General features: G+C 49.2%; 1 protein-coding gene across 1 annotated transcript in view; it reads left to right on the forward strand.

The window, feature by feature from the left end:
• CCDC81 (coiled-coil domain containing 81) overlaps nt 1-22,682 on the forward strand; it is a 296,640-nt gene that overhangs the window by 229,035 nt on the left and 44,923 nt on the right. Inside the window, exons 11-12 of the mRNA XM_086933975.1 lie at nt 10,809-10,978; nt 12,682-12,760. Coding sequence (XP_086790101.1) covers nt 10,809-10,978; nt 12,682-12,760 — 249 coding nt within the window. The remainder of the gene's footprint in view (nt 1-10,808; nt 10,979-12,681; nt 12,761-22,682) is intronic.

Consider the following 22,682-nt stretch of genomic DNA (forward strand, 5'->3'; position numbering starts at 1 on the left):
CCCACTGGATGGCATCTAACTTCCTGCAATGTAATATTGCTAAAACGGAGGTGATGCTGTTCGGTGAGGCCAAACTCCTGTGGTCCCCCAATTGGTGGCCACAGGATTTGGGACCAGTCCCGGATCCTAAACAGGTGGTAAAAAATCTCGGTGTGCGTCTGGACCAGGAGCTATCCCTGAAGCAACATAGCAACCAAGTGGTGGGCTCCTGTTTTCATGTCATCGGGATGTTAAGGAAAGTGTTTCCCTTGCTCCCTGACTCCACCAGGAGAACGCTAGTGCAGGCCCTGGTGTTGAGTCGTTTAAACTATTGTAATGGGCTGCTTCTGTCCGCCAATGAGGGAGTAACTGCCAGATTGCAGGTGGTCCAAAATACTGCGGCTCGCCTTGTCCTAAAACAGCCTCCTCGCACCCCCTCCAAACCCCTCTTGAACACCCTGCATTGGCTTCCTGTCAAGCAAAGGGTGAAGTACAAGACTTGTTGCATAATACACAAGTGTCTCCAGAAGAAAGGCCCTGGGTATTTGTCTAATAAATTTCTCCCCTACAAACCATTGCGATCCTTAAGATCCAGTGAACAAGCTCTGCTACAGGTCCCGAGAGCAAAAAAAACTAGACAGGGTGGTAGAGCCCTTTCAATTGCGGGTCCAATGCTGTGGAACAGCCTCCCAGTTTCCTTAAGACTCTGTAAGGAATATCTTCCGTTCAGGAAACAATTAAAAACCTTTTTATTTCAAAACTATTAGATAGGACATGTACTCACTGTCTAAGTGCAAGAAGGATGCCAAAGGCGCAGAGATACTCCTTTGGGAGGTGATCCTAGCGCGTTATAAACCTGCAAATAAATAAAATAAATAAAATTTGTAGAGAGATGCATAATGCAACTTACCTTGTTAATATTCATGAGGTAGGAGGTTTTGTGTTTTCTACTCACTGTTTGCGACCTGCCCAATGATACATCAAGTCTTTGGCGCTTAAACTTGTAGGAGTGTTAATCAATGATCTTGTGAGGGATTTCCGCCAATGCCAAATAATGCTCTCTAAAATGTAATTAACATAATTATTAAATGACCTAGAACTTGGAAACAAAACCTTCGCCCCTCTTTCCATTTTGCATATTTTTCCATATGGACTCTCTTATGAATTTGATGAACTTTTAGGGGGACCAAACACATTTGTTTGTTTATGGCATAAGGAAAACATCTCATAACATGAGCCAACTTGTTACAGAAAAGCACTTTACACACTATTGCAAGGCTTTCGGGTAGAAGGATGAGAGAGTAGTCGACCTGAATCTTTGGATAGATTTCATTGTGATGCTTGTAAATAAAATGCACATGAATAAACCTGAGTAAAACATTTCAAGTTTATTGAAACCACGTTTGTCCAAAGCCTTTAGTGTTAAAGCTCTGGAGTTTAAAACACAGGTAAGTCATTCGGCGAATTTGCAACATGATCAAACTTAAGCAGAAAGTAGTGGAAAGGTGCAAATTTGTGTGTGGTTGAAAATCATTCAAAGCGAGCCTTGTGTAGTTATAAAACATTGCAAATAAAATGAGAGTTGTTGGACCCGGCCCTTTTGGCAGGTTCACCCCAAGACTTTTTGCTTTTTCCTAGTCTGTTTCTGGAACCTGGTGTTGGTGATTTTAGGCCTCTGCGCACTTTTTCATTGTGGTACAGTGTAAAGTGCTTGAGCTCTCTGTGTATGTGTGGTGAGTGACCTGCCCTCCCATAGGAATGAAGGGGGATATATGTATGCCCATGGTAGTTCCTGATGTGTGGGGAGTGCAGGGGCGAGTTTGATATGTGCGAACTCGTGAGATTGAATGCTGCGTAATGGTATATGCGGCATGGTTGTGTCTAGTCTAGAAGTGCCACTTTTAGAAGTTGGCATATTTGGGTAATTTGTGTCTGGCGTGTGATTGGCTGGTGAGCCTGGCTCAGGAGTGCCTGGGCCTGCTTGTGGATTGACTGTCTAGTTTGAGGATGGCAGGGGCTGGGGAGCCCCAGAAGGTTGTCTGAGTCAGCCCGTGGATGAAAGGCTGCATCTGCTGCCAGGGAACGTGGGAGGAGATGGCACCTGGGAGTGACTAGGGCTGTGCCTGCCTGACCACAATGCTGGCTCCACCTCCCGCTGGGCGACTGTCACCTCTGTCCCTGACACTGAAGAGAGTTCCCTAAAACCAGTTCTAGCTGGTTCTCACACTGCCTGCACAAAGACTTCAAAGACTTTTTTCTGTATAAGAAGGAGCTGTGTCCCCTTCCAATTTGTTCTTGTTTCTGACTTGAATCCTGCCAGGGGCGTGCTGCTGCTTGGGCTCAGGGGAAGGCTTGCCTCCCTGAGCCCTGCCCAGCCCCTGGACACCTGATGGACGTTCCTTCTCTGGGAGCTGCTATGCTCCACCTTATGTCCTGGACTGCTGAGGTCCTGGACTCCTTGAGGACTTAGCTGGACTTGTCCCTGTAGCACTGAAGGAGTGCTTCATTTGCATCTAGCGCTGAGAGGGCGCTTTATTGTCCTTCTAGCGCTGTGAGCGCTGTGTTTCTTCTCTTTAGCGCCTGTGAGCGCTTCACTGGGACAATAGCGCTTAGGAGCGCTTGATTTCTGATTATAGGGCTGGTAGCACTCTGCTCATTTTCCTTAGCGCTTGGAAGCGCTTTATTTCCCATGGCCAGTGCCCACCCGGCGTTTTCTCCCGTAAATTGCGGCGAGATCGTCCCTGCCGCCGCCCGGCGCCGAACCGGAAGTCATGCTGGCCGGGGGCGGGACAACAAAGACAACCGGAAGTGGTGGAGGGGGAGCCTACCCCGCCTCCTCGTGGTCCGTGGCCGGTCTCCCATGCGATGGAGGGAGACCAGAGGTGTGGCGTCCTGTAGCGGGGCTCCCCTGTGCTGAGGGAGCCCCGGGAAAAGAAGCGGTCGGTGAGAGCCTCTCAGGCTCCTTTGGTCAAAGTCCCGGTCCCGAGATGGGGGACGGGTGAAGCCGGGCATTTTTGTAAAGGCGGGGCTCTCGTGAGGAGAGAGCCCCGCGGCGGCGGCAGAGAGCCCCGGGTCCCAGGAGGGGGCCCGGGTGAATCCCGAATGCCGGCTGAGGCGCCAGGAGAGAGGAGGCGAGGCGTTGCGGGGCTACCGTGTCCTGGAGGGAGCCCCGGCAGAGAAGTCCAGCGGCAGCGGCTCGACAAGTCCCTGGAGCCTGGTGAGTCGGGCCGGGAAGGGGACCGTGTTCGGCGGCCGTGGTGGGTGCTGAGTCAGGGCAGCCCCGGATGGCAGTGGGCCGCCCCGCCAATTTTGCAGAAAGAGGACCCCGTGGCTCCTACGATGGGAGCAGCTTTTGATTACTTAAAGAGCCAGTGAGCTCCGGCGCATAGGTGAATTCAGAGCCGGAGAGCTCCAGTTTTGGGGGCACATTTATTTGTCTCGAGAGCCTGTGTGGCTCTGAAAGGGCCATATTTGTTGTAAGGGCCCAGTGGGGGGGGTAGGAGGGGGGGGTCAGTGATACCCCAGTTTGCGCACCATTAGTTTAGGAGCTCAGTGCTCCATGGACATGTTATTTTCTTCAGAGCCTGTGTGGCTCCAACATATGGCTATGACCTGCGCATATGGGTTTTCAGAGCCTGTGTGGCTCCAGCGTGGGCGCAGTTTGCGCCTAAGGGTCAGTGAGGACCCTGTTGCAGTTTGGACTCACAGCTGCCCAGCAATTAGTGGGCAGTTGCACCGTTTAGGTTTTGGGATGTCCTCAGGTGCCCAGCAAGTAGTGGGCACCTGCTAAGTTTAGGCTTGTGCTTGGACTGGCGCTGCATGGCAGCGCTCTGACATTTGGACACAGGGCGTCTTAGCCCCAACAAGGCCAGTTGGCCTAGGGACTTGCATAGGTGGTGGCTTATGTAAGTTTTGCGCAATTGTATGGTTATTGCACCTCTGAATGTGTTTTCTTGCATCATGTGTTATTCCTGCACCTCTGAATGTTTTTAGGCATCATGTGATTTTTGCGCTATTGTATTGTTCTGGCACCTCTGAATGTTTTTAGGCATCATGTGTCTTCCTTTCTTTCCCTGCGCTGCACCTCTGAATGTATTTTATTGCATCATGTGCTTTGTTCTGAACACCGCTGAATGTGTAGGTTTATGCATCATGTGTTTCCCTTGTCTTACACCTCTGAATGTTTTTAGGCATCATGTGTTTTTCCTTTACTACTCCTCTGAATGTGTTTCATTCATCATGGGTAATGTGTTCTTGTGTATACCCCTAAATGTATTTTATTCTTAGGTGGTGGTGTTTTGCCTAGTATAGTTATACTAGAGAGGTTATGTGTCCATGCGTGATCTAGGCCTATGGTTATTAGTATTGCGTAGTGTGTACCTCCCTTTACCAGTAGTTACTGGTTGTGATTTGTAACTGTTATCTTGTGCTATACTTATTCTATTTCTAAAAGTGTTGATTCTGACAGTGGCTCATGTGGCCCTGTCCTGTACATAATCCCTTGTGAATATTGCCCGTTCCAGTTGGCACCATGTATTTTGTGTGATACTATCTGATGTGTTTTTACAATACAAAAGTTATTTTATAATAACCTTGTGTGGAGTTCCTTTTGTGGTGTGCCTAGTATGTTGTTGCTGTTGTGTGCTGGCGTAAATGTTTTACACATTGCCTCAGAGTTTAGCCTTACTGCTCGTGCCAAGCTACCAGGGGGTGAGCAGGGGTTATCTTGGCGTGTGACTCCCTTGCCCGGACTAGAATGGTGGTTTCTGCCTAGCTTTGGCGTCAGCCTTAGCCAACCAGAAATAGCCAGTTCTAACATTGTTGGTCAGCGGTGCGGATTTGGACTTGTGTTTGCGCAGTGCCACAGCGACCACTGGCTACATTACTAAACTCTGCAAATATTTTTCAGATAGTCACATGTTTGGGATTATTGTTCTTGATTTTTGTTTTTCCTCAAGAGTGTCATTTTCAAATGTGTTTCTGCGCTTTATGTTTAATGGCAGGTGAGAGAAATTGACAGGGCGAGACGCCAGTAGAGGGGGAGGTTCCGATAGATTAGGAATCCCTTGCTGGGTCCAGTGCCCAATCCCTGTTCCTGTTCCTGTGCGGGTAGATGGAAGAGAGGGAGTGTGGAGGAGAAATGACTAGCTTGGGAGGGTGGTTATCCCCTGAGTGTAGTGTGTGTGTCTGGATTCCCCAGTATGGTAGGATCCAGTGGTGGCAGCTTAAATGTGTCCAGAGCGTGTGAAGTCCCATTCCCAGTTCCCAGAGTATGGTGCATGGTGACCAGTAAGAGGGGTACAGGTTGAGAGTTAGAGGCAGTGAGGAACTGTCTCACCAGTCTGGAGGGGGAGTGTGTGGATGAGTGGTGTCTTGAACGGGAGGAGTTGGTGTGAGTTTTTTTAAGGAGCTTGCACATGAGGTGTACCTCTGGTGGTGTGCAGGAGGTCCTGCAGAGGCACTGGACAAGAAGGTGGATGTCTGGCGGTGTGCTAGATGTCTTGCAGAGGCATTAGGAGGTGATTCTAAAAGGAGTGGCTTGTGTATCTGATGATCCTGTGAAGGGGAAGAGGTTCAGGGGTTAGAGGCGGCAGACCCGGAAGCTGAGATCGGCCCTGGACCAGGGTTCCATCCCCCGCCTCGGCGGGTCTTGGGCTAAAAATTCCACGGACTCGATAATTCTCGCTCTGGTGCCTTCTCGACTCACGGGTTCACACTCTGTGACTCTGGGCAATAGCTTGCTTAATCTCCACAACGGCCCCTCGCGGCGGGATGCCTGGTTTTCACCTTGTGGATACCCTGCCGGGGTTATCTCACAGGGGAATACCAGGACGGGTTCCCTAAGCAAGCGCCGGGAAACCCACTGCGGGTAGCTGTGCGCTATATAAGCTCAAATACATTTACATTTACATTCATGTGTAACCCAGCTAGGTCCCAGTAGTATGGTAGGGGTGTAGGGGCTCACGCCCTGTCTCAGTGGAGGCAGAGTGAGTGTGGGACGGTGTGTCCCACGTTGGCCCGAAACCCTATCTCAGGGCCTGGAGGGTTCCCTAAGGGAGCGCCAGGTCAGGGGCCTAAGCTGTACATAGGTAATTTGAGGAGGATCTTCCTGTGTCTAGAGGACGGGGAGTGTCTGTAACCAGAACTCCGGCGGTCCTAGTGTTGGGCAGTACCGCTCCTAAGTGGAGGGTGCAGAAGTCCTGGCTCGCTGAGCATTTGACCGTCTAGAGTGCTTGACCATTTTTTGGGGCCTCTGGACGTTGTTCCCCGAGGAGGGGGGAGGCCAGGTTCAGGTTCAGCTTGACCTGGAGGGAAGGGCATCTGTACTCAGTGTCCTGACCGGTTTTTGCTTCTAGGGGTACCGCTCCAAGGTGGGAGGGTGCAGAACTCTGGAAGGGGGTGCAGAGGGACGGTGTACTTCTGACCCCGGTGCAACTTGAGGGTTTAGATCCTAGGTTGGGAGATTAGGAAGCTTCCAGGTCAAGAGGAATCTCTACCAAAGTGGATCAGCTGAAGAGACTGAGGGGGCTGCCCTTGCTGTGTGATCTGGGGCTCACCTGCAGTTTGTTGTTGCCACTAAGGTAAAGGAAAGGGGACTTTGCTGTGTGCTGTGTCCCCCCCACCTGCTTGAAAGGGGACTTTGCTGTGTGCTGTGCCCCCCCCACCTGCTTGTAGAGGAACTGTGCTGTGTGCTTTGTACCTCAGAAGTGAAATAGTTTCCAGGTGGTAGACCAGTGATGGAGTGAGGTCCTGATCTGGTAGGAGAATTGTGTTCTGGTGAGTGCTTCTCTGTGATGGGGCGGAAACCCAAAAGTAGGGTGGGGCATTCTTGCCCGTGACCTCTGGTCAGCCTGGGGGTGTGGACCCTAGGTTGGTGGATCAGTGGTAGTTGTAGCTACACTGAGAGAGAGAGTGGAGAATGGCTATTGTGTGCCAGGGGTTACTACCCCCCGCTCTGTGGATTGGTTAGGACCTGTGATATTTGGATGGCCTAGGGCCTGGTCCTGGCTGTGGATGACTAGTGAGTACCAGTGGGGTATCCTAGTTGTGTCAGAGAGTTCTTGTTTGGAGGAAACCATGTAGGTTCAGAGTGGCAAAAAACCAGAGGGTGTCCCTGCCGTGCGGGCCCGTGTCCGTGTTTTGTCGCCCAAAGCAAGGAAGCCCATCAGTGGAGTGATTGGTCTACCCTGCGTTTTGGCTGGAAGGGGGTTGTGTTGGACACGGCCCTTTTGGCAGGTTCACCCCGAGACTTTTTGCTTTTTCCTAGCCTGTTTCTGGAACCTGGTGTTGGTGATTTTAGGCCTCTGCGCACTTTTTCACTGTGGTACAGTGTAAAGTGCTTGAGCTCTCTGTGTATGTGTGGTGAGTGACCTGCCCTCCCATAGGAATGAATGGGGAATATGTATGCCCATGGTAGTTCCTGATGTGTGGGGAGTGCAGGGGCGAGTTTGATATGTGCGAACTCGTGAGATTGAATGCTGCGTAATGGTATATGCGGCATGAGTGTGTCTAGTCTAGAAGTGCCAATTTTAGAAGTTGGCATATTTGGGTAATTTGTGTCTGGCGTGTGATTGGCTGGTGAGCCTGGCCCAGGAGTGCCTGGGCCTGCTTGTGGATTGACTGTCTGGTTTGAGGATGACAGGGGCTGGAGAGCCCCCGGAGGTTGTCTGAGTCAGCCCATGGATGAAAGGCTGCATCTGTTGCCAGGGAAGTGGGAGGAGATGGCACCTGGCAGTGACTAGGGCTGTGCCTGCCTGACCACCATGCTGGCTCCACCTCCCGCTGGGCGACTGTCACCTCTGTCCCTGACACTGAAGAGAGTTCCCTAAAACCAGTTCTAGCTGGTTCTCACACTGCCTGCACAAAGACTTCAAAGACTTTTTTTCTGTACAAGAAGGGGCTGTGTCCCCTTCCAATTTGTTCTTGTTTCTGACTTGAATCCTGCCAGGGGCGTGCTGCTGCTTGGGCTCAGGGGAAGGCTTGCCTCACTGAGCCCTGCCCAGCCCCTGGACACCTGATGGACGTTCCTTCTCTGGGAGCTGCTGTGCTCCACCTTATGTCCTGGACTGCTGAGGTCCTGGACTCCTTGAGGACTTTGCTGGACTTGTCCCTGTAGCACTGAGGGAGCGCTTCATTTGCATCTAGCGCTGAGAGAGCGCTTTATTGTCCTTCTAGCGCTGGAAGCGCTGTGTTTCTTCTCTTTAGCGCCTGTGAGCGCTTCACTGGGACAATAGCGCTTAGGAGCGCTTTTTTTCTGATTATAGCGCTGGTACCGCTCTGCTCATTTTCCTTAGCGCTTGGAAGCGCTTTATTTCCCATGGCCGGTGCCCACCCGGCGTTTTCCCCCGTAAATTGCGGCGAGATCGTCCCTGCCGCCGCCGAACCGAAAGTCAGGCAGGCCGGGGGCGGGACGACGGAGACAACCGGAAGTGGTGGAAAGAGGAGGGGGAGCCTACCTCGCCTCCTCGTGGTCCGTGGCTGGTCTCCCATGCGATGGAGGGAGACCGGAGGTGGGGCGTCCTGTAGCGGGGCTCCCCTGTGCTGAGGGAGGCCTGGGAAAAGAAGCGGTCGGTGAGAGCCTCTCAGGCTCCTTTGTTCAAAGTCCCGGTCCCGAGATGGGGGACCGGGTGAAGCCGGGCATTTTTGTAAAGGCGGGGCTCTCGTGAGGAGAGAGCCCCGTGGTGGCGGCAGAGAGCCCCGGGTCCCAGGAGGGGGTCCGGGTGAATCCCGAATGCCGGCTGAGGCGCCAGGAGAGAGGAGGCGAGGCGTTGCGGGGCTCCCGTGTCCTGGAGGGAGCCCCAGCAGAGAAGTCCAGCGGCAGCGGCTCGACAAGTCCCTGGAGCCTGGTGAGTCGGGGCCGGGAAGGGGACCGTGTTCAGCAGCCGTGGTGGGTGCTGAGTCAGGGCGGCCCTGGATGGCAGTTAGCCGCCCCACCAATTTTGCAGAGAGAGGACCCCGTGGCTCCTACGATGGGAACAGCTTTTGATTACTTAAAGAGCCAGTGAGCTCCGGCGCATAGGTGAATTCAGAGCCGGAGAGCTCCAGTTTTGGGGGCACATTTATTTGTCTCAAGAGCCTGTGTGGCTCTGAAAGGGCCATATTTGTTTAAAGGGCCCAGTGGGGGGGGGGTCCGTGATACCCCAGTTTGCGCACCATTAGTTTAGGAGCACAGTGCTCCATGGACATGTTATTTTCTTCAGAGCCTGTGTGGCTCCAACATATGGCTATGACCTGCGCATATGGGTTTTCAGAGCCTGTGTGGCTCCAGCGTGGGCGCAGTTTGCGCCTAAGGGTCAGTGAGGTCCCTGTCGCAGTTTGGACTCACAGCTGCCCAGCAATTAGTGGGCAGTTGCACCGTTTAGGTTTTGGGATGTCCTCAGGTGCCCAGCAAGTAGTGGGCACCTGCTAAGTTTAGGCTTGTGCTTGGACTGGCGCTGCATGGCAGCGCTCTGACATTTGGACACAGGGCGTCTTAGCCCCAACAAGGCCAGTTGGCCTAGGGACTTGCATAGGTGGTGGCTTATGTAAGTTTTGCGCAATTGTGTGGTTATTGCACCTCTGAATGTGTTTTCTTGCATCATGTGTTATTTCTGCACCTCTGAATGTTTTTAGGCATCATGTGTCTTCCTTTCTTTCCCTGCGCTGCACCTCTGAATGTATTTTATTGCATCATGTGCTTTGTTCTGAACACCGTTGAATGTGTAGGTTTATGCATCATGTGTTTCCCTTGTCTTACACCTCTGAATGTTTTTAGGCATCATGTGTTTTTCCTTTACTACTCCTCTGAATGTGTTTTATGCATCATGGGTAATGTGTTCTTGTGTATACCCCTAAATGTATTTTATTCTTAGGTGGTGGTGTTTTGCCTAGTATAGTTAGACTAGAGAGGTTATGTGTCCATGCGTGATCTAGGCCTATGGTTATTAGTATTGCGTAGTGTGTACCTACCGTTACCAGTAGTTACTGGTTGTGATTTATAACTGTTATCTTGTGCTATACTTATTCTATTTCTAAAAGTGTTGATTCTGACAGTGGCCCATGTGTCCCTGTCCTGTACATAATCCCTTGTGAATATTGCCTGTGCCAGTTGGCACCATGTATTTTGTGTGATATTATCTGATGTGTTTTACAATACAAAAGTTATTTTATAATAACCTTGTGTTGAGTTCCTTTTGTGGTGTGCCTAGTATGTTGTTGCTGTTGTGTGCTAGCGCAAATGCTTTACACATTGACTCAGAGTTTAGCCTTACTGCTCGTGCCAAGCTACCAGGGGGTGAGCAGGGGTTATCTTGGCGTGTGACTCCCTTGCCCTGACTAGAATGGTGGTTTCTGCCTAGCTTTGGCGTCAGCCTTAGCCAACCAGAAATAGCCAGTTCTAACAAGAGTGCAGTGCCTTTATTGGGCAATGAAAGGGCTCTTTGCATCATTTTGGCGAGCATCATTACGTGGCGAGGTGGCTTCACTGAATCCTAGTAGAACAGAGAAATGCCCTGCTATGCATTGGCAAAGCCATACTTGCTGACCACAAGTAATGATGACATAACCTGGTATGCTTTGGGGCTTATTAGAAGATTGAAACTGGACATAATTAAACAGACTACCTTTATGGTTAGGCATAGCTCATACAGAAAAGTATATGGCCACGTCTACAGGGCTGGCGTTCAGGGAACATATACTGTTTGAGGACACATTGCTAGTTTCAGACAGTTCTGCTGTAAAACAGATTTGACTGAGCATGGCAAATACAGAAATGTAGATGACCACCACTATGAGCTTCATTGCATGTATAATGTGAAATGTGCTCATTAAAATATCCCCTTTTCTTTCAGAATTCATTCATTCTTCTGAAAAGGCCACTCACCCCACCAGCGTTCCTGAAGCAAGAGAAATATCTAAAAACCCTCAATAGGGATGTGGAGTGGAGAAAGAATAGAGAGGCAAAGATGAAGCAAGACAAGGAGATTCTTGACCGTCTGGAGCAGGTGCAGCTGTCTGAAGAGTAAGTCTGACCATCATCTCTTCCTGGGATGTTCCTAGATTTGCCAGGTTGAGGTTTCCTTGCAAAATTCACCACTGTGTCCCACACTGATGCACAGATACCATAGACGTTGCACAGACCTATAGCAGACTGAACATAGGTCCAAGGTGGCGATTGGAGCAACTTCTTCTTCATCGGGGTCTGACCTTGACCATTGCATGGTCAGGGTCCCTGAGTCTACATATCCCTACATGAGCAAGACATTTGAGATGGTGCTGGGGCCTCTGGGTTAGAGCTAGTCCATTCGAGGGAACTATGGGATGGATTCCAAGATACCCCAAAGGATTCGGCCAATTTAAGCCCCAAATTGGAAATATTAATTGCAGGTGGGAGACCCATTTGTTTGGTATAGCACCCTCTTGCTTTAGATTGCCTCACGCATGTGCAGAAAATCAGGGAAATTATCATGGAATTAACTCTACCAATGGGTAATGGAACAGAGACTAGTTTGTGGGGAAAAGTCTTCTGCACCAACTATTTTAAATTAATCCATTGTAACAAGTTGCACACTAACTACGTCACTTCTATGTATTATAAAGAGCTAATCCACAGAGATCTGAAGCCTGGGCTTCAGAGAGATACCCAACAGTGTGTTCAAAATGTCCATGTATTCAATTCTGCTAGCGAGATGCACCAGTGGAATTGCAAAGGGTTACATGCATGCATGATTTCTGTTCCATGGAAATAGGCTACTAGGATTAATTCAAAGGTAGAAGGAAACTAAGCAGATTTAGGCCGCCGGTGCTTCACTTTTAATATGGGATTCACTAAGCCCCTTAGTTTCTGGTCAGTGGCTAGCATTAGAAATCAGGCTGTTCACTGGAAAGTCAGCAAAACCACAAGCGTGAGGGTTGGGAGGGAGACTGTTGTTTTGGTGAACTCTTGTCGCGTTACAGATATCCGTAGAGTGCGGCCGAGGTTGTAAACTATGGTTCATCTTTCAGCCTTTCTGATGAAAATAATTCCCACCAGCCCAATTATGATAGGACTGCCGTGCAGGCGGTCGGAAAGTGCCTTTTTCTTCTGCGGCTTGCGCTGCGGCCCAGTAAAAGGGCCGCAGCAAAACCCCATCAGTTGTAAAAGGCATTTAGTGCACCTTGTGCCAGGCACCCTGTGGTGCTTGGCACACAGTGCATGGATGTGTGGAGGGGTACGACATGTGAAATCTTGTCGCGTTACAGATATCCGTAGAGTGCAGCTGAGGTTGTAAACATTATGGTTCATCTTTCAGCTTTTCTGATAAAAATAATTCCCACCAGCCCAATTATGATAGGACTGCTGTGCAGGCGGTCAAAAAGTGCCTTTTTCAACTGCGGCTTGCGCTGCGGCCCAGGAAAAGGGCCGCAGCAAAACCTGCAGTTGTAAAAGGCACTTAGTGCAAATTCATGCACCTTGTACCAGGCACCATGTTGAGGGGTACAACATGTGAACTCTCGTCTCGTTACAGATATCCATAGAGTGCATCTTTTAGCTTTTCTGATGAAAATAATTCTGTATCTTTGAATGTTTAGTCCTGTTAAGCTCGGTTTCTCAGTTGTTGCCTCTACCGATGCTTAAATGGCCATGATTTGTACATGTGCATCCTTTAGCTGCATTGTTTAGATACAGGAGGGTGATGGATGCCACATGTATGATTCTAACATGGCGTGTCTTTCCTTCCACAGACTTGCTTCGCAGAAAGCCAAGAGACTGAGAGAAAAGAACGAAAGGATGATGTCATACAGGGGGTCCCTTGATACACAGGTAATGATTTCCTAAGTCAGAAACAAACTTTATTACTGTGAGTAGAAAAAAAAGTGCAAGTTAAAACGTGCTGCAGTTACTTTACTTCAAAAGGGATAACATGCCAGGAGAAAAATGTGCCAATTTTGACAGCTGCCCCTGTGACCCTGCATGAATGGCCTGCTGTGCTTCTGGTTCCCTATAGGAGAGATGCCATGTTTTAGGTCTGCCTTGACAGAGTAGTGGTCAGCTACCTTCAGCTATTGGCTTGTTTGGGTTGGCCCCTTCAGCCATTGGTTTGAGACAGCATCAGTCATGTCTTAGATCAGCCCTGAGGGGTACACATCTCTCATGCCTCGCCAAGGCTTTTTTGGTGCATTATTCTGCCCCTAAGAAGAGACTCAATTGAAATGCATAAGGAAATATTTTACATTAGTAAAGTAAACCTAAACATACTTTGTGTCATATGCAATTCTTCATCTCATACATGCATTGTATACAAAAAGCAGTCCTTGTGTTTCTCCACTGCAAGACACATTTATTCAATTTACCGGAGGGCAAATGCACTGCTAGTGACACCACTGGGTCCTTCCTCTAAATGCGTTCAATTAGAGGAATGACTGTTTGGACTTAGTTGCAACCACAGTCAGCCACCAGACTACTGGTTTCTCTTCAAACCGAATAAATCTTTCTCCTTTTACCCGACAACTGTTAAGATTTAGCTTGCCCAGTATTTCCCTGCTGCTGCTGGACTGATGTTGAAATTCACAATAAGCTTATTTGCAGCTCTGGCAACACCGATAGGTCTGGCTTTTAACTGAATTTGCAGACTAGAGGTCTGCCATTGCAGAGCCTGTGTGAGTAGTTTTAAACTACTATTCTGACCTGGCAAAATAAACCTTCTGCTGTGCCCAAACCTTCCTTTTTAATACATATAAGACCTCCATATGGTAGGCCCTGGGCAGCCCAGAAGGTAGAGTGGATAGTATTTCAAAATGTAGGACATGTACTTTTAAGTTTTACATGTCCAGGTAGTGAAAAACTCAAATTCATTTGTCACAACTGCAAGGCCTATCTCTCCCATATAAAAACTTTGGAGTTGCCTTATCACATTTTATAAATGTAATTTCCAAATGGTATGAGATAACCGATTCAAGTTTGGTGTCTCTGGAATCAAATTTGGAATCAAATTTAAAATCCTAACTTATGATGTAATCGGATTTTAAATTGCAATTCTAAAAATGCCACTTTTAGAAAGTTGGCATTTTTGTGCCTTAGCCATTTAGTTCCTGTCTCTGGCACATGACTGGCGCATCGGACAGTTGAGCTTTGTTAATTTCTATTAGACAGCCACACACAATAGGGAGCTTAGGTGTGCCTGGATGGGCCATCTCTGACAGGAATAGGGGGGAGGGGGGGAATCTAGGCACAGCCCCACTTATACCGCAATATTTTCTCAGAAAACTTTAAAATTCAATATCTCCAGTTTTACTCATTGGATTTCTTTTATTAAAGTTTGTTCTGTTTTTCTAACCTGGTGGGGATCTTCATGTGTGGTGTTTTCACTGTTTTACTGTAAGAAGTGTTGCACAAATACTTTACACATGTCTTTTAAGTTAAGCTTGACTGTTCTGTACAAAGCTACTGTGGGGCTAAGCACACATTATTTTGAGGTTTGCTTTTGCCTTACCTTTACAAGGATCAGGGTTGCTGATTGACCAGAGTTCACACCTAGTCAGCCAGCAACCCAATTTCTTGCAAAGTAGAATTATTTAATAGGAACCATAATATCCTTTGACTATATAAAAGTATATATTTCTCAGGGATGGTGCTAAGGAGCCCATGGAGCGAAAGTACATCACAATTAACCTGGTCAACAAAACGGAGATCTCTCCTTCAATCTAGTGGTTAGGGAGGTTGCCGTTGGGTTGGCAATCCACAAGTGTTTTGGGTATCTGTAGATACTGAAGGCCAAGTTTTGGGGTGCAACAATTTGTTGGAGGGAATTAGAAATTAGTGTTCCTCAAACAGGTACAGTTAGAGGTGTCATACGATCATCTCTGTTATTTCCCACCAAGGTGTGAAAAGGGCACTCATAAAAAGCACACTCATGGTGCAAACTTTATTTGCATGAGGTCAATGAATGCACACTATTTGTGTAAAGGTGTAACAGGCGTGTTAATTTGCATTAAGAGTTGAGCACAAGGGGGCAGATTTACAAGCCCCTTGCTCCACTTTTGCGTCACTTTTAACATGGGAAAAGTGACCCAAAAGTGGCAGAAGGGGCTTGTAAATCTGCCCCAAAGTGCACAACTCCTATTTTATTTCCCATCATTAACAAAGCTTTTGCAAGACAGGAGCTTTGTACTTCCTGAAGAAGAGTTTGTATCACTGTTGGCATGGGCCGGAAGCAGAGCACTCACGTTCGAGTGTGGCTGCAGGTCAGTGCTTTTGCACCTCAAAACCTCTCACCAATGCAATCGAATCCATTTTTTAACCTATTTTAACATTGTAACATTGTATTCTCTTGTGTACTGGGAATAGAGCTGTGTTCAATGCTCTAGGGGTTCGGGGACAGTTCACTTCCGCATTAGTCACCACCGGGTCAGCGGTCTAGTTGCTGGACCCGGTGCAGCGTAGCTACTTAAAACGCGCGCTGTGAGGCGACTGCACTAATTGGCACGGGCCTGAAGCAGAGCACTCGTGTTCAAGTGTGGGTGCAAGTCAGTGCTGTTGCGCCTCAAAACCTCTCAACAACGCAATCTAATCCTTTTTTTAACCTATTGTAACATTGTATTCTCTTCTGTATGGGAATAGAGCTGTGTTCAATGCTCTAGGGGCTCGGGGACAGTTCACTTCTGCATTAGGCACCAGCGGGTCAGCGGTCTAGTTGCTGTACCCAGTGCAGCGTAGCTACTTAAAACGCGCGCTGGGAGGCGACCGTGCTAATTGGCATGGGCCGGAAGCAGAGCACTCGAATTTCAGTGTGGCTACAGGTCAGTGCTGTTGCGCCTCAAAACCTCTCAACAACGCAATCTAATCCTTTTTAGGTCTCGGAACTGCGAACAGATTGCGAAGCAATCTGTCGTTCCGAGACTCTTTTGTAATCATTCTGGCTTTCGAGGAGTCAAGGGAGACGGACAAGCGAGGTGCACGCGCAACCTTGGAACTGGGATCAGGTCGCGCGCGCTTCCTGTCTCCCATGGCTCCTTGGAAGCAGACTCACACGCACGCACACACATACAGACCCCCCCCCCCCTCGCCGCACATACACACACTCACCCACACACACTCAAACACACACATACAGAACATCCCCCCCTCGCCGCAGCGCATGCGCAAGCACACACAGAGACACCCCCCCCACCCCCCTTCCTACCTCGTCTCGGCGTGTCTTTGCGCTCCATGGTGACGTTCGCCAAATGAGGGTGAGCACTGGACAGACTGTCTTGCACAAGGACGGGCAGGTGCACAGTCGTCAACAGGCCCCCAACAAGTCACCGAGCGCCTAAGGAGGGGCACCCTCTTTCAACAGGACACACCGGCTTGCCCCAGTCGCGTGCCGTCCCTGCCTCTCAGATTGCGTGCTAGTGCTCGCGCGCAGCCGCCGTTCAGGGCTGCGCGCGCCCCCCGCAGCTGAAGCAGCAGGCCTAAGGTCGCCAGTACATAGGGAGTGCTTTGCTAATTGTGCCGGTGCTTTCTGGTTCTTAGCACCGGCACTTACCTATCAGGGCCGTGTCTACTGCATGTCACATTTATTCACATGCTATTTATTACCTCACTGACTGTTGCTGTTAGTGCGCCCTCTGTCGGCTCCCAGCCGCTACAGCATTGATGCCGCCCGAGACGATTACTAAGTACCGCTGGAGCGATGAAGAAATGCTCCCGCGGTGTCACTTAACCACCAGAATCAAACTGAGTTGAAAGAATGGGTGACTTAACTGCTGGCGAGCGGGAAAAGAAAGATGAACACTGACTCACTGCCTAATAGTATGGAGACCCGGGCAGTGGTTATGTGTGTCGTGGCTGTGACCTCGCATCCTCCTCTGGAAGGAAGTGAGGTCGGATATTCAAAAAGTTGCTGGACCCGACTCAAGTGAGTGGTGTGCTCTTCACGTCCTAGCATCCAGCAGCATTACCGGCAGCAGTAACGAAGCATTCTGGTGACAACCAACACGTCTGATTGCAAGTAGGTTCCATGCACACGTACACCACCACTGCCATGCACACACACACACCACCACTGCCATGCACACACGGACACCACCACTGCCATGCACACAAAGACACCACCACTGCCATGCACACAAAGACACCACCACTGCCATGCACACACGTACACCACCACTGCCATGCACACCACCACTGCCATGCACACACGCACACCACCACTGCCATGCACACACAGACACCACCAGCTGAGTGCAGAGTGCTGAGTAGTGAGTAGTGAGTTTCCAGAGTGCAGAGTAGTGAGTGCAGAGTAGTGAGTGCAGAGTAGTGAGTGCAGAGTAGTGAGTGCAGAGTAGTGAGTGCAGAGTAGTGAGTGCAGAGTAGTGAGTGCACAGTAGTGAGTGCACAGTAGTGAGTAGTGAGTTTCCAGAGTGCAGAGTAGTGAGTGCAGAGTAGTGAGTGCAGAGTAGTGAGTGCAGAGTAGTGAGTGCAGAGTAGTGAGTGCAGAGTGCAGAGTAGTGAGTAGTGAGTGCAGAGTAGTGAGTAGTGAGTGCAGAGTAGTGAGTGCAGAGTAGTGAGTAGTGAGTGCAGAGTAGTGAGTGCAGAGTAGTGAGTAGTGAGTGCAGAGTAGTGAGTGCAGAGTAGTGAGTGCAGAGTAGTGAGTAGTGAGTGCAGAGTAGTGAGTGCAGAGTAGTGAGTGCAGAGTAGTGAGTGCAGAGTAGTGAGTGCAGAGTAGTGAGTGCAGAGTAGTGAGTGCACAGTAGTGAGTGCACAGTAGTGAGTGCACAGTAGTGAGTAGTGAGTTTCCAGAGTGCAGAGTAGTGAGTGCAGAGTAGTGAGTGCAGAGTAGTGAGTGCAGAGTAGTGAGTGCAGAGTAGTGAGTGCAGAGTAGTGAGTGCAGAGTAGTGAGTAGTGAGTGCAGAGTAGTGAGTAGTGAGTGCAGAGTAGTGAGTGCAGAGTAGTGAGTAGTGAGTGCAGAGTAGTGAGTGCAGAGTAGTGAGTGCAGAGTAGTGAGTGCAGAGTAGTGAGTAGTGAGTGCAGAGTAGTGAGTGCAGAGTAGTGAGTGCAGAGTAGTGAGTGCAGAGTAGTGAGTGCAGAGTAGTGAGTGCACAGTAGTGAGTAGTGAGTGCAGAGTAGTGAGTGCAGAGTAGTGAGTGCAGAGTAGTGAGTGCAGAGTAGTGAGTGCAGAGTAGTGAGTGCAGAGTAGTGAGTGCAGAGTAGTGAGTGCATAGTAGTGAGTAGTGAGTGCAGAGTAGTGAGTGCAGAGTAGTGAGTGCAGAGTAGTGAGTGCAGAGTAGTGAGTGCAGAGTAGTGAGTGCAGAGTAGTGAGTGCAGAGTAGTGAGTGCAGAGTAGTGAGTGCAGAGTAGTGAGTGCAGAGTAGTGAGTAGTGAGTGCAGAGTAGTGAGTGCAGAGTAGTGAGTAGTGAGTGCAGAGTAGTGAGTGCAGAGTAGTGAGTAGTGAGTGCAGAGTAGTGAGTGCAGAGTAGTGAGTGCAGAGTAGTGAGTAGTGAGTGCAGAGTAGTGAGTGCAGAGTAGTGAGTAGTGAGTACAGAGTAGTGAGTGCAGAGTAGTGAGTGCAGAGTAGTGAGTAGTGAGTGCAGAGTAGTGAGTGCAGAGTAGTGAGTGCAAAGTAGTGAGTGCAAAGTAGTGAGTGCAGAGTAGTGAGTGCAGAGTAGTGAGTAGTGAGTACAGAGTAGTGAGTGCAGAGTAGTGAGTAGTGAGTACAGAGTAGTGAGTGCAGAGTAGTGAGTAGTGAGTGCAGAGTAGTGAGTGCAGAGTAGTGAGTAGTGAGTGCAGAGTAGTGAGTAGTGAGTGCAGAGTAGTGAGTGCAGAGTAGTGAGTGCAGAGTAGTGAGTGCAGAGTAGTGAGTGCAGAGTAGTGAGTAGTGAGTGCAGAGTAGTGAGTGCAGAGTAGTGAGTAGTGAGTGCAGAGTAGTGCGTGCAAAGTAGTGAGTGCAGAGTAGTGAGTGCAGAGTAGTGAGTGCAGAGTAGTGAGTAGTGAGTACAGAGTAGTGAGTGCAGAGTAGTGAGTAGTGAGTGCAGAGTAGTGAGTAGTGAGTGCAGAGTAGTGCGTGCAAAGTAGTGAGTGCAGAGTAGTGAGTGCAGAGTAGTGAGTGCAGAGTAGTGAGTAGTGAGTACAGAGTAGTGAGTAGTGAGTGCAGAGTAGTGAGTAGTGAGTGCAGAGTAGTGAGTAGTGAGTGCAGAGTAGTGCGTGCAAAGTAGTGAGTGCAGAGTAGTGAGTGCACAGTAGTGAGTGCAGAGTAGTGAGTGCAGAGTAGTGAGTAGTGAGTGCAGAGTAGTGAGTGCAGAGTAGTGAGTGCAGAGTAGTGAGTGCAGAGTAGTGAGTGCAGAGTAGTGAGTAGTGAGTGCAGAGTAGTGAGTGCAGAGTAGTGAGTGCAGAGTAGTGAGTAGTGAGTACAGAGTAGTGAGTGCAGAGTAGTGAGTGCAGAGTAGTGAGTGCAAAGTAGTGAGTGCAGAGTAGTGAGTAGTGAGTGCAGAGTAGTGAGTACAGAGTAGTGAGTGCAGAGTAGTGAGTGCAGAGTAGTGAGTGCAAAGTAGTGAGTGCAGAGTAGTGAGTAGTGAGTGCAGAGTAGTGAGTGCAGAGTAGTGAGTGCAGAGTAGTGAGTGCAGAGTAGTGAGTGCAAAGTAGTGAGTGCAGAGTAGTGAGTAGTGAGTGCAGAGTAGTGAGTGCAGAGTAGTGCGTGCAAAGTAGTGAGTGCAGAGTAGTGAGTGCAGAGTAGTGAGTGCAGAGTAGTGAGTAGTGAGTACAGAGTAGTGAGTAGTGAGTGCAGAGTAGTGAGTAGTGAGTGCAGAGTAGTGAGTAGTGAGTGCAGAGTAGTGCGTGCAAAGTAGTGAGTGCAGAGTAGTGAGTGCAGAGTAGTGAGTGCAGAGTAGTGAGTGCAGAGTAGTGAGTGCAGAGTAGTGAGTGCAGAGTAGTGAGTAGTGAGTACAGAGTAGTGAGTAGTGAGTGCAGAGTAGTGAGTAGTGAGTGCAGAGTAGTGCGTGCAAAGTAGTGAGTGCAGAGTAGTGAGTGCAGAGTAGTGAGTGCAGAGTAGTGAGTAGTGAGTGCAGAGTAGTGAGTAGTGAGTGCAGAGTAGTGAGTGCAGAGTAGTGAGTGCAGAGTAGTGAGTAGTGAGTGCAGAGTAGTGAGTGCAGAGTAGTGAGTAGTGAGTGCAGAGTAGTGAGTGCAGAGTAGTGAGTGCAGAGTAGTGAGTAGTGAGTGCAGAGTAGTGAGTGCACAGTAGTGAGTAGTGAGTGCAGACTAGTGAGTAGTGAGTGCAGAGTAGTGAGTGCAGAGTAGTGAGTAGTGAGTGCAGAGTAGTGAGTGCACAGTAGTGAGTAGTGAGTGCAGAGTAGTGAGTGCAGAGTAGTGAGTGCAGAGTAGTGAGTGCAGAGTAGTGAGTGCAGAGTAGTGAGTAGTGAGTGCAGAGTAGTGAGTAGTGAGTGCAGAGTAGTGCGTGCAAAGTAGTGAGTGCAGAGTAGTGAGTGCAGAGTAGTGAGTGCAGAGTAGTGAGTAGTGAGTACAGAGTAGTGAGTAGTGAGTGCAGAGTAGTGCGTGCAAAGTAGTGAGTGCAGAGTAGTGAGTAGTGAGTACAGAGTAGTGAGTAGTGAGTGCAGAGTAGTGAGTAGTGAGTGCAGAGTAGTGCGTGCAAAGTAGTGAGTGCAGAGTAGTGAGTGCAGAGTAGTGAGTGCAGAGTAGTGAGTAGTGAGTGCAGAGTAGTGCGTGCAAAGTAGTGAGTGCAGAGTAGTGAGTGCAGAGTAGTGAGTGCAGAGTAGTGAGTAGTGAGTACAGAGTAGTGAGTAGTGAGTGCAGAGTAGTGAGTAGTGAGTGCAGAGTAGTGAGTGCAAAGTAGTGAGTGCAGAGTAGTGATTGCAGAGTAGTGATTGCAGAGTAGTGAGTGCAGAGTAGTGAGTGCAGAGTAGTGAGTGCAGAGTAGTGAGTGCAGAGTAGTGAGTGCAGAGTAGTGAGTAGTGAGTGCAGAGTAGTGAGTGCATAGTAGTGAGTAGTGAGTGCATAGTAGTGAGTAGTGAGTGCAGAGTAGTGAGTGCATAGTAGTGAGTAGTGAGTGCAGAGTAGTGAGTGCAGAGTAGTGAGTGCAGAGTAGTGAGTGCAGAGTAGTGAGTGCAGAGTAGTGAGTGCAGAGTAGTGAGTGCAGAGTAGTGAGTGCAGAGTAGTGAGTAGTGAGTGCAGAGTAGTGAGTGCATAGTAGTGAGTAGTGAGTGCAGAGTAGTGAGTAGTGAGTGCAGAGTAGTGAGTGCAGAGTAGTGAGTGCAGAGTAGTGAGTGCAGAGTAGTGAGTGCATAGTAGTGAGTAGTGAGTGCAGAGTAGTGAGTGCATAGTAGTGAGTAGTGAGTGCAGAGTAGTGAGTGCAGAGTAGTGAGTGCAGAGTAGTGAGTGCAGAGTAGTGAGTGCAGAGTACAGAGTAGTGAGTACAGAGTACAGAGTACAGAGTAGTAAGTAGTGAGTAGTGAGTAGTGAGTAGTGAGTAGTGAGTGCAGAGTAGTGAGTAGTGAGTAGTGAGTAGTGAGTAGTGAGTAGAGAGTAGAGAGTAGAGAGTAGAGAGTAGAGAGTAGAGAGTAGAGAGTAGAGAGTAGTGAGTAGTGAGTAGTGAGTGCAGAGTAGTGAGTAGTGAGTGCAGAGTAGTGAGTGCAGAGTAGTGAGTGCAGAGTAGTGAGTGCACAGTAGTGAGTGCACAGTAGTGAGTGCACAGTAGTGAGTAGTGAGTGCAGACTAGTGAGTAGTGAGTGCAGAGTAGTGAGTGCAGAGTAGTGAGTAGTGAGTGCAGAGTAGTGAGTGCACAGTAGTGAGTAGTGAGTGCAGAGTAGTGAGTGCAGAGTAGTGAGTGCAGAGTAGTGAGTGCAGAGTAGTGAGTGCAGAGTAGTGAGTGCAGAGTAGTGAGTGGTGAGTGCAGAGTAGTGAGTGCAGAGTAGTGAGTAGTGAGTGCAGAGTAGTGAGTAGTGAGTGCAGAGTAGTGAGTAGTGAGTGCAGAGTAGTGAGTAGTGAGTGCAGAGTAGTGAGTAGTGAGTGCAGAGTAGTGAGTAGTGAGTGCAGAGTAGTGAGTGCAGAGTAGTGAGTAGTGAGTGCAGAGTAGTGAGTGCAGAGTAGTGAGTGCAGAGTAGTGAGTGCAGAGTAGTGAGTGCAGAGTAGTGAGTGCAGAGTAGTGAGTGCAGAGTAGTGAGTGCAGAGTAGTGAGTGCAGAGTAGTGAGTGCAGAGTAGTGAGTGCAGAGTAGTGAGTAGTGAGTGCAGAGTAGTGAGTGCAGAGTAGTGAGTAGTGAGTGCAGAGTAGTGCGTGCAAAGTAGTGAGTGCAGAGTAGTGAGTGCAGAGTAGTGAGTGCAGAGTAGTGAGTGCAGAGTAGTGAGTAGTGAGTACAGAGTAGTGAGTAGTGAGTGCAGAGTAGTGAGTAGTGAGTGCAGAGTAGTGAGTAGTGAGTGCAGAGTAGTGAGTGCAGAGTAGTGAGTGCAGAGTAGTGAGTGCAGAGTAGTGAGTAGTGAGTACAGAGTAGTGAGTAGTGAGTGCAGAGTAGTGAGTAGTGAGTGCAGAGTAGTGAGTACAGAGTAGTGAGTGCAGAGTAGTGAGTGCAGAGTAGTGAGTGCAAAGTAGTGAGTGCAGAGTAGTGAGTAGTGAGTGCAGAGTAGTGAGTGCAGAGTAGTGAGTGCAGAGTAGTGAGTGCAAAGTAGTGAGTGCAAAGTAGTGAGTGCAGAGTAGTGAGTAGTGAGTGCAGGAGTAGTGAGTGCAGAGTAGTGAGTGCAGAGTAGTGAGTAGTGAGTACA

The sequence above is a fragment of the Lissotriton vulgaris genome, chromosome 8 (assembly GCF_964263255.1).
Source record: "Lissotriton vulgaris chromosome 8, aLisVul1.2, whole genome shotgun sequence".
NCBI lineage: Eukaryota > Metazoa > Chordata > Amphibia > Caudata > Salamandridae > Lissotriton > Lissotriton vulgaris.